General features: G+C 38.5%; 1 protein-coding gene across 2 annotated transcripts in view; it reads left to right on the forward strand.

Annotated features, from left to right (window-relative positions):
* Nucleotides 1–12385, forward strand: part of LOC126345620 (guanine nucleotide exchange factor DBS-like) — a 350102-nt gene that overhangs the window by 147169 nt on the left and 190548 nt on the right. For both annotated transcript variants that reach the window (XM_050002115.1, XM_050002117.1), the window contains exon 2: nt 8955–9032. In XM_050002115.1, the coding sequence (XP_049858072.1) occupies nt 8955–9032 (78 nt within the window). The remainder of the gene's footprint in view (nt 1–8954; nt 9033–12385) is intronic.

Below are 12385 nucleotides of genomic sequence, written 5' to 3' on the forward strand. Positions count from 1 at the left end.
AGAGTGGCATTGCTCACACCTATTGCCGCAGTCTGGATACAATTTTCTCATTTTATTTTTATGGGGGTCCACAGCCTCAGTGTGTTTAGAGAATGAAAACATGGTCAAAGTAGACTGTAATCGGCTTATTATCTTTTTGCAGTTAACCAGTTTCAACCATGGATAATTTTCAAGCACATATTTGACGAGTCATTCTTCATTTGAGCATATAGCTCAAATGACCCACAGTTGAAATTGCCTAATTTGCACAGATAATAAATAGAATACAGGTTATAGAAGATAGAACACAGTTTTATTTGTGTAACTTAATGCAAAGTAGTGCTTCAAATTCCTTTCTGCTGGGTCAGTGGCATTTTTACAGCCTTCATCAGAATTACAGTTGATAGTCATCCTACTTACGTAAGAATTGTAAAGCCATCATAAATTTATGAGAGAGGTAATACTCCAAAGAAATCTTCCTGACACTTCTCCTTCTGAAGAAGTCAATGCTCAAAGTGTGTTCTGGGGCTCCTCCAACAACTACCAGTGGCGACAAGTATTGTCATTTTGCTTTTACTGGAAGACTTGTGACTTCCAAAAATAATTAAAATGACATTTTTAATACTGAAACAGGCTCATTTTCTCCCGTAGATCTCCTCTAGTCCTTGCAGAGACTGCTTTATGGGGTAAGATGGATGACTTGCATTCCATGATGTCTTCTCTGTCTTAATCCATGTTGTGAAAAAAACAGAAAGGAGTAATCAGTAAGGGTAACTGGTTGTGATATAGCCAACTGGTGGTGACAGAATATCATCCTGGAGTAGGTAAATCATATGATAGAGGTTATCCTCAGAGCCAATGCTTCCTAAATGTGGTTGTTATTTTTTGAGGCAACTTGTTTTCTGGTGGGTTGTCAGACTGCATTGTGGGACATATGGTTGGTGAACTGTAGATTCAGAATCAATCTATTTGCAGTAAATCTAACAGCATTTCAGTTAGTAAGGGCTAAAGTAAAAAAGTTAATCAAGGAAGGAAAGAAAAAGCTGTGGTACATGTTAGTGCCGAATAGACAATCACGAAATATTAGTCAAAGTATGAAAATGTATAACAGGAGTTTCAGGAAGAGAGAAAGTATGGACGCAACACTAGTGAAGAATGCTACCCTATTTTGCATTTCAGAGAATGTAGCTCAAGCAGTGGAGGAACACATGTTTGAAATTACTATCTCAGTCAGCCATACTTCTGTATTCTATTCAAATTGTGAACCTGCAGACATGAACATTTTTATTGTACCTGTGATAATAGAGGAGTACAATGAGGAAAGTGAAATCAGCGCTACCAGCAGTCATGATGTTTCACCTGGATCAGAACAGGTTTATTACAGTACGCACTACATCCTCAGACTTCATTCAAAGGAAGTCTTCCTTGTTGCTTTCAGCATAATTTGGATGGTGACCACTATCCTGTCTCAATCAAAAAGTAGTTGTACTATCCTTTCTACAAGTAGAGGAGGACAGCACACACTCTCTAGCATCTGTCATGACATCGCTCTTACGGATTATGCGGAATGGCTCCTTAAACCCTTAGTAACGTCACTCCATTGGAGATGGCCCTCCCATGCAAACTCCATCTTATTTCATTAACTTGTCTGTGACTGTATCTGGAAGCACAATATTATCCAACAACATGAATGTAGAATTCATGAACAGCTGCCCCTCCTAATTCAGTCCTTCATGAAAGAATACTATTTTCATTTTAGAGCTGGTGACATTCCATAAGGCTGATTCTCATACAAGAGAACTAAATTTTCAAAGGAATTGTGGTATGTATCTTATTTCCATTTTAGTGGATAGATTTACATCTACAGTGATGCCAAAAGATTCTTTGTGTGTGGATGATTTACCAATTTTTGGGGTTGCAGGCCTCAATAAATAAAAACACGCGATCTAGTGTATCACTTTGTTATCCATCTTCTGTCCATCTGACAGTTTAAAACCCTTTTTCTCAGGAATGGGTTGCTTATCAAGTTGAAATTTATCCCCCTTGGAGGTGTAAAAAATTGAAGTTTCTAAGTTAGTGCAGTCAAAAGAGTCACTTATTTCACATATTTTATTACCCGAAAACTTGCTCATCAAATTCTGTGGGATACTTTCCGTTGGTCTGGAATCATGAAATTTGGCAAAAAGGAAGGTATCACAGTGCAGCCAAAGGAAACAATTTGAAAACTGTAAATTTTTAATTACAGAACACAATTTTTTTGGTCATTTCATATCTGATACACTGTTTGTCCATCACTTAAGACCCCTTCTTCTCAGGAATGAGCAGATGTATGAAATTAAAATGTATGTCACATACTAAGGTCTGTAGCCTGTGGCAGTGTAATAAATGTAAGCTTCTAAGACGATGCAACGAAGAGGTATGGCCATTTGGATCACATACTGGCTGAGTCAGGAGGAAAGGTACATGCTTTGAGGGGTGATAATATTAGTGACTCTGAACAAAAAACTTCATATGGACGTATGCCCTATTCCGAGTGGTTTCCAGGATAGAACATATTTAGTATAACTTTTGTACGTTTTTCTTGAATAACTCGAAAACTGCACCCTCCAGCGAAAACGTGTCGCAATAAAAAATTAAACTATATAAAATTTCTTGCAAAAGAGGTCCTATTTATTCTTTTCTCTGGAACTAATGGTTTGTACGAAGACAACGCGAGAAGTTGAAAAACTCTCTTGAGGCGGATGCACTGTAGCTTACGTAGTTTTTGTAGGCCAATTTGATGTAGGTCTCTGACTTGATAGACCACAAATGTCTCTTATGAAACTGTCCGTCTCAACTTGCTACCTCAATATGCTATCTCAAGTTGACCTACAAAAACTACGTAATATACAGTGCATGTGCGTCACACGTGTTTTTCAACGTTCTCGTGCTATCTTCGCACAAACTATTAGTTGTAGACAAAAAATTAAATGACTTTTTTGTAGAAAACTTAATATAGTTTAATTTTTTACTGTGATGCGTTTTTGCTGGAGGGTGTGGTTTTAGAGTTATTCAAGAAAAACATACAAAAGTGATATTAATTGTATTGTATCTCAGAAACCATTTGGAATAGAGCATATGTCCATATGAAGTTTTTTGTTCAGAATCACTAATACTATCACACCTCAAAGTATGTTCCTTTCCTCCTGACTCACCCTGTATTTTAATACTGCAAATGTTTGTTTCACATACAACTTGAAATGCCATATCTCTGTGTAGTAATCCCTCCTGGATATCTGATGATAAAGTTTAAAACACATCATATGAGGAATAAAGTAATTCCTTGCTTGAAGTTCATATTTTACCATTACGATACATTCAGCATTAATGGAGAACTACTGATTGTTATAATAATGGTCACATGCTTCCTGTATGACTTTGTCACATTTATATAATTAAAATTAAAACATTCTCGAAAATTTTAGGATCTCTGGAACTGTTATCTTGCTAGTATCAACATCGAAAATGGGCAAAAGTGGTTGAGATTCAGGATTCACAAAATGAGTGGACTGTCTATTAACATAATTAAGTTTGTGTGGAACCCTCAGTGCAAGAGTCCTACACAAACCAAGTAATTTTCTTTCCTCCTGTAATTCCGGCATGACAGTAAGAGAACATTACCTAACAGTTAAGAGACTGTAACTCTGAACAGAAAAAAAGAAAATATTTTGTATAGGTTTTAGTTGTTGATGCAAATACTATACTTAAATGTTAATTGCATGACCACTAATGATCATTGCAGTTGTGGACCTTCAGTGTATGGCACAGCACCACTGTCCATTGACGTCATTACTTCAGTTTGGAGTCAGGGCAATAAGTGATCATGTGTGTCGTTGACACATATTGCTCCAAACACATCTTTCTTATAACAAATACCAGCAGAAAAATGCTTCTACCAGAGCACAAAAAAGGCAAATATGCTCCTGTTTAAAAGACTCTTAAAAGTGGGGTACCAGCTGCCCCATTCTACCTTCCTCAACAACCTTAAAAATTCTCCCAAAAATTTTGGGATACTAACATATTCGTGCTCTTTTTAACATAAAAGTCATCTCACACTCCCACAAGCTCGCATAACTGTAACTCGCTCACACCCAATAGTCAATCGCTGTACATTGCTCGTACCCATCCATTCCCACGTGCCCATTCTCACTCCCTCATTCATTTGGCCCAACTCTTTGTCATCATCTCCCTGTCACTGTCTCCTGTCTTTCAGTCACAGTCCCTTTCGTTCTGCCCTACTACTACTATCACTGTTTCTTTTCACTGTCGCTCTCCCCCCCCCTCCCCTCTCTCTCTCTCTCTCTCTCTCTCCCCCTCTCTCTCCCCCCCTCTCCCCCCTCTCCCCCTCCCTCTCTCTCTCTCTCTCTCTCTCTCTCTCTCTCTCTCTCTCTCTCTCTCTCTCTCTCTCTCTCTCTCTCTTCCTCATTGTCATAGACTCTGTCTCTCATTATCACTGGCTTTCACCCCACTTCCTCTTTCTCCATCTATTCCTCTCTCACTCACACTGGGTCCTTAACTTTTCCTGGCACTGTTTTGTCAACTATGTTCCATTACCACTGTGCCCTCCCTCTCTCCCACACTGCCATTGTTTCCTTCGCTCTGCCTAAAACCACAACCACTGTCTCCTATCTTCCACTGTTTATTACTTTTCCACTGCTACTCTCTCCTTCTGAGCATAAAAAGGGGCAAATATGTTCACATGCCAAACTTTTTGGGAAAAATTTTATAGTTGCTGAGGAAGATAGAATGGACTGTTTGTACCACACTTTTCAGTCTTTTAACAGGAGCATGTTCTGCCCCCCCCCCTTTTTTTTTTTTGCTGCAATAGGAGCACTTTTCTTCTGGTTCCTTTCTTTTCCCTACCACAGCAGTAAATGCCACTCTATGAAAATAACTTTATGGACCAGCAAAATTTTGATAGTTCACTTGTGTGAAATTGAAATAATGCAAAACTTTGCACCTCAGACCGAACTCTGCATGCACAAAAGTTTTGCATGTGCTTCAGTATGAGACCATGGAGTTCTCAGAACCCTTCTGATGATATCAGAGACACTTTGCAGCCTGTGCTACTTCATGTTATAAACTGTTTTCACCTCACACTGGATTTTACGTGTACAGTTAGGCTAACTTATAAAGATATCAACAAACTTTTGTAGGTATTTTGAGATCAGGAGTATATGCTAAAAATTTCATCATTAACTCTGCGTAGCCATCTCGGAAACCTCGGCTTAGTTTATTTATTTATTTATTTTTTTTTTTTTTGGGGGGGGGGGCAGGTTCTAAGGATCTGCCCATGAACTAATAGCAGTCCCATAAGCCCCATAGGACCCACCATAAACCACATCAAATACAAAAAGAACCAACTGATTTGCTCCATTTGCCTAAGCAGGAGGAAGTGTGTAATATTCATGGCTTGTACTGTAGGATATTGACACTTGGATGTTCCTTTTGTTGTGTATTCTTATGGTGCCTGGCCCAAGGGCTATCCAAAACACTTGACACTTCCTTTCCGTCACCCATAGAACCTGAGGTTTGAGCCCCAGAAGAATACAATTTTTATGCGTTGCATTGTGGAACATATTAAATAGCACACATTGCCACATGCATACTCATACAGAAAGATTCTGCATCAGTGCACATTCCATTATAAATAGCAGACTAAATCAATGAAGGTGAATGCCATGATAGTTCCTTTGAAATGGTGACTGGCAATTTCCGTCTTCTAACTTGTTTGATTCGAGCATTGGTTTTGACTGTGATCTAGATGCTGGTAAAAACTGGAACAGGTGTATTCTGTTTGACTCTTGTTGCTTATAATAAAAATCAGTTTTAGCTGATCTGTGGATTAAACAATCACAATACAAGATACCAAAATTATTTTCATGTATGCTTCACTCCTTGTGCAGGGTTCAGACTGAAATTATTTACTCTGGAGTAAAAATATTCAAGAAGTTCCCATATGACATAAAACAAGAAATTTGGAACCCCTTTCAATACTTCATTAGCCACATCTCCTCTATAAATTATTTAATTATTTAGTATTAGGGATTGAAAATTTCTGTTAAATACAGGACAAGAATAAGTGTTAGTGGCACAGTTGCTGACAATTAGTAGTGTGTTGCGAACAGCTCTCTGTTCGTACAGATGTAGGTAACAGTTTTCTTTGAAAAATAATGAGATAATCAAGAAACCTTTAAGCTAACAATAAAAGATAAACAGCAGCTGTTTATTATAACTGAGGAAACAACAGCTTTTGTTAAAATTAACAGTTTCTTGTTCACTTATCAGGTTACGTTTACCTGTTTCATTGTCAGTGCACTGTGAAGAGCAAGTTTGAGGCACTTGCCTCTCTTCTGTTATTGGTTTTCTTAAGCCACAACCCTGAAAATTCTCCTTGATTGTGGAATGTATGACACACAATATATGAACGAAAACAAACACTATTTCAGTGATGTAAGGTAGATTTTTTTTATATAGACTTTGGTTGTTTGATCTGTGATGAGTGACACCTTCCTAAGGTCCTATAAATTTCTGGTGTAACTACATTGTTACCTTGAATTTAGATTGTATTTCTTTTCTCACATAACAGAATACGGTGACATTTTATTCTGTATTGTTTATGATTTTTGTGCCTCCTTTAACTTCCAGATATTATTTTGGGTGTATCTTTGCCCATCGCCTGTCTTTCAGCATTGAAACATGTAGGACCTGTTGTCATTTGAACATAACATGACAGTGCCACATACATCCATTCCTCTGTGGCCTCAGTTTGTTTCTCTCTTTCTTTATAGTTCACCAGGCATTAATCTCTCATACTTTTGGTGCGACACTTTTTAATTTTTTAACTTGTTTTGTTATTTCTTAAAAGGTTGTCAGTCCAGTAAAATTGGAGTGGCAGCACATATCGCTTATAAGACATTGTTTTTAAATGGAGGGCTATATTTATCGTTAAGGTAGTGTTTAACTTTCCATATGCAGCTCATCTCAAGTTTACTCACCATGTTCACATATTTTATTACCTCTGCTGAGTCTCCTAGGTTTGTGTATATTTTGACCAATCCTATTTTCATTCCATCTGTTTTATAAAGTTTTGATATTAGCAGCAGTTAAACTTCATCCAATAGATGATATTGTCTATGGCATCTTTCAGTTAGCTGCTATCAAGACAGTTTTATCAACAAATTCCAGGTGATGTAGTGGATTGCCAACATCTTTACATCATTTTGTTCTCCCATTCAGAGTTTATGAAGGCGTATCCCAAAACAAATAAAAATCATTAAAAACAACTTGTTGATTTGCTGTCCTTGACGTAACAGTATGGAATGTTATGAATGTTTTTTTTTATTTTATTGATATCGGGGATGGTTTTTGTGTATTTGTAGTCTCTTCTGTATATTACAGATTGTGATGAATTCTTCTCTTTCCATAACAATTATAAGAAAAAGTCACTGAAAAAGGGACATACAAATGATATATTTGATTTTCAAGTTTCCTCTTTAGTATTTCCCTAGATAATGAAGTCTTGTAGTACACTAAGGGATAAAAATTACAACACCAAAAAGTAGTTGTGTGGAATAAACAAAAGTTGGTAGGTGTGTTTCTAAAACTGAAAGATGAAGTCTATTCAGTTGATGTTGGCCAAGAATCCTTTTAAGGTGACAAAGATGCCATTATTAACACCTCACTGAGTTTGAATGAGGTCATTTAGTAGGGCTGCAAGAAGATAGCTGTCCCTTCTGTGATACTGCAGAAAGACTTGGCAGGAATGTAGCCACTGTAAATGTGGTGGTCTTGAGAATGTACAATCACAAGACCGGACTCCGGATGACCTCGTGACATTACCGAGAGGGAAGACCATTGTATTTGTGTATGGCTCTGGCACATTGTACTGCATTTGCAGCAGCAACTTGAATAACAGATGGCATCACAGTTGGTACAACAAACTATTACAAATTGGTTACTTCAAGGACAGATCTGAATCAGACGCCCTGTAGTGTGCAATCCACTGACCGCCATTTACGACTTCAGTGGAGTCAAGTGAGAGCTGATTGGACGGCTTGGTGGAAGCATGCTGTGTTTTCTGATGAAAGCTGGTTCTGCCTCAGAGCCAGTGGTGGCTATGTGCTGGTTAGGAGGAAGCCAGTTAAGAGCCTGTAGCCAACCTGTTTGTGTTCTACACACAATGGATCTACAACTGGAGTTGTGGTGTGGGGTGTGATTTTGTATGATAGCAGGAGCTTCCTCGTGGTTATACCATGCATACTGTCTGCAAATATGTATGCCAGTCTGGTGATTCAACCTGTTGTCCTGCTGTTCATGAACATCAATCCAGGGGGTGTTTTCCAACCGCATAATGCTTGCCAACATATCGCTGTTATAACCCAACGTGCTCTGCAGAGTGTCAACATGTTGACTTGGCCTGCTCGATCTCCAGATTTGTCTCCAATCAAGCACATATGGTACATCATCGAACGACAACTTCTGCGTCATCGAAAGTCAGCATGAATCGTCCCTGTATTGGCTGACCAAATGCAACAAACATGGAACTGTATCTCACAAACTGACATTCGGCACCTATACAACACAATACATGCATGTTTGCATGCTTGCATTCAACATTCTGGAGGTCACACTGGTTATTAATGTACCAGCATTTCACATTTGTAATGGTTTATCTTGCGCTTACAATAAATTGTGATGTTGCAGTGTTAATCACTTAAATATGTTATCTAGACAAATGTAGTCCCAAAGTGTTATTACTCTAGAGTAATTACTTTTTGGTGTCATTGTGCTAACCTGTGTGACCAGAACGGAAATTAAAAACAATTTTATACTTGAAGTGTGCATTATCATTTATTGATAATTGTTTGATTTATTAATTATTTTTTACATTGAGATTCCCAGTAATTTTGTTAACTTTAGCAACATTTTTGCAGATGATGTAATGGAGACAAATGAACTGGCAGTCCGAGATGTTGTTGATCTGCTTCATGCAAAATTTGCCATCATAACTGGTAAGTTGTATAATAATAAATAATTTTTCTTGCTACTGTATATATATCTTCATCTAAGAGCATGATGGTTAATTTAGGGTCACATAAATTACTGACTTGCAACTGCAGAGGAATAGGGGAATATGGAGAAAGGAGGAAGTTGTCAATGAAAAGTAGCCACAAGATCCAAATGATATATCTCTCTATTTTTTATTTTTTTTAGTTAAAACAATGCACACCAATGTGTTTGAACTGGTAGTACTTAACAGCATTATTGTTTCCAGATCTCTTCTGGGAAACTGTCAAACAGTTCCCAACAGAATTGTGTGGGTTTAAGAGCATCTTAAGTGTGTAACATGTCTTTTTGTGGGGACATAATCACAAACAAAGGCCGCATTGACAGTCACATGGGCTGTCAGGCTGCAATGTCTAGTTAGTCTTATTAGTGTTGTGACATAGCCACTTGTGATTCCTGTGTCATCAGCTGAATGGTTGTGGCTGCATAGTTACACATGTGGGAAACTGCGGTACAATTTGTCCAGTACAGTAGCAAGTGCAGAATCTATATGCCTAGTTAAAAGGAACATTCTTTTTACAGTAGCCCAGGAACTGTGTGCGAGTACCAGACACCCTGTGACATCCCTAGCAGTACGCTGAGGCAGTGGCGGCTGGTGGCAGCAAAGACATTGCTGACACAAGTCGTCTTGTTAGTATTTTAAACATAGATGCACAACAGCAATGGTTTCACGTAATAAAATTATAAACTGGCGACCAGTTGCAATGGATAAAGAAATTCTTTACCTAAGTTATGACAAATATAAATTTGTCTTCTTCAGAAGGTAACAATTTTACGTTAGTAAGGACTAATGTACCGTCGCCGTTTTTACAATTGTCGGCATAGATCCATGTGTCAAAAATAAAATATAGCCCTAGAATTAGGGTTTGTCACGTTAATATAAAATAGCTCATGGATCTTGCAGTGCTGAGTTGGTTGTGAGCTCTGCAAGATCTATGAGCTATTTTATATTAACGTGACAAACCCTAATTCTAGGGCTATATTTTATTCTTGACACATGGATCTATGCCGACAGTTGTAAAAACATTAGTCTTTACTAATGTAAAATTGTTACCTTCTGAAGAAGACAAATTTATATTTGTCGAAACCTAGGTAAAGAATTTCTTTATCCATTGCAACTGGTCAGCTGTTTATAATTTTATTTGTCTTGTTAGCTTGGTGCTACAAGGCCAAGCTGGGCAACTGAGATACACCAGTGCTGTGTGACATTGGTGGGAAGTGGACAGGTTCCATGTTAAACCCTAGATTCTTGGAGACTGGCTGGAGTGTCAGGCAATGGCAGTACTGCTCAATGGTGTTGAAGTAACTTTGCCATATGTTCAACCGGTGACTGACGCAGAGGCTGTACCAGTCAAATGGACGACGCTGAAGGAATGCTGATATCATCTATGTTGGGATCATGTAGTGTGTGTTTATTTCCACCTCAACCTGCATCGTTCCTGCTTCCATTGCCCACCCCCACCAACCCCTCCCCCTTCCTCATTCCCTGCTCATTATGATCCTCACCAGGCAATGTTATCGAGCTGATTTGTGTGTTACGCTGCAACCACTGCCATCAGTCCTAAAACCTGAGACATTATTGGCTGTTTCCAGGTCACCACTGCCATCAGTTCTTAAACTTGAGCCATTATTACTGTGAAGGAAATTGCAGAGAGTACTTCCAATTGTACTATATATTAAGGTACGGAGTGAGGGGAAAATGACTTGGTAAACGCTGCTGGCAAGCTGTAATTAATCAGTTTATCTTCGTGATCACTGCAAGAACTGTAGGGAACTGTACTATATTCTTAGATTCCTCACTTAATACCGGTACATGAAATTTTGTAACTAGTCTATCGAGAGATAATTTGTGGGTAATTTCCTGGGTAATTTCCCTGTATCCTACCAATGAAACTACTGTACGTGGACAATAATGTGAGAACTATACGCGGCAATTTCAAAAATGCACTTATTTCATCCATTTCTGGACACAAAGTATTTGCGACCAGAGGCCAAGAGATCATCATAACCACTCTATGACAGATAATATTAAGTGTAATAGTTTTAAGAAATGATTCATCTGTTTTACCTAGTTTATCGTTTAGTCTTTTCCATTGCAATATCAGCATGAAAATTTAAAATTGTCAGATGTAGTGTAATGTATGAAGTAGATTTTGATAAAAACTGACGAAATATCACCTGAGATGCTCTTCATCAGAAATTGCACTAATAATTTTGAGTTAGATCTTCATTTCTCAACCTAGTCTGGTTCAATAATATTTAAAGTAAACTGGCAAATTTATTACGGCAGTTGTGAATGTCTGAAAAAGTGCTCTGGGTAATTTTTGATCTGCTGTTAGAACTGCATTGTGAATGATTTACATTCAAAGGGTGCATTCCATCTCTTCCTCTTTCTCATTGTCAATAGCCATATTTTTGGCACAAACAAATCACAATGACTAGAACATAGTTTTTGTTTCATGAACTGCAAGTAATATGCTCAACTGGTGAGGTGAATGTAGCAAGGTAAAAGCTCCTGGCAGGAAAGTGAGAGGCTGTGCCAGGAGTGAGGCTGCTGCATAACTGTAACGAGGCACCCGGCGAGCAGTGTGCTGCCAGCAGTGAGACTGCACCATAGCTGTACCCTTTTACTCACTCCATCTGGATGTTTAATGACAAGAGGCATACTCCCACCACCAAGTCAACTGTTGAAATGCTGTGTTGTGCTACACCTTGTAGCAGCCCAGTCAACCACTAATGGCAGAATGCCATGTTTTAGGATGCTGCACTGTCACTATTGCTGTTCCCTCCTGCAGAGTTACATTGGTTGCTGGCACACATTCCCCTTGACTGGTTGTGAAGGCCTGTCTGAAGTTCATGCAGCTAAATCCCCACCCCCACTTCATCTTCCCCCCACCCCCTTAGGAGAATTTGATCTTCTGAAGTCTAGCCTATAGCTGAACACATGAGCTACTAAAATACCATGGTAATACTGCATCTAGATCTCCCCCCCCCCCTTCCTTTACCTCCCCTGCTCCTGTGGTGCCCTTTTTCCATATCATTATTTATGCTTTGTCTGTTCTTCTTCCTTCTGGACTCCATCACACAGTGTATAATCTGCCTGCATCTGTTCAGACTTACATTCACCATTTATAGTGCCATAATTTTCACACTTATGTTCACTTTCTATGTAGTCAACACTCTGTGTCATTCAACACTGATCTGTGCACTCTCACAGTCTCTAACCCATACTGTATTGACAGTCTGCAAAATTCACTGGCAAGTCTCTTGGATAATTGTTTGCAGATTCAAGTTAACA

The sequence above is a fragment of the Schistocerca gregaria genome, chromosome 1, assembly GCF_023897955.1.
Source record: "Schistocerca gregaria isolate iqSchGreg1 chromosome 1, iqSchGreg1.2, whole genome shotgun sequence".
Classification (NCBI taxonomy): domain Eukaryota; kingdom Metazoa; phylum Arthropoda; class Insecta; order Orthoptera; family Acrididae; genus Schistocerca; species Schistocerca gregaria.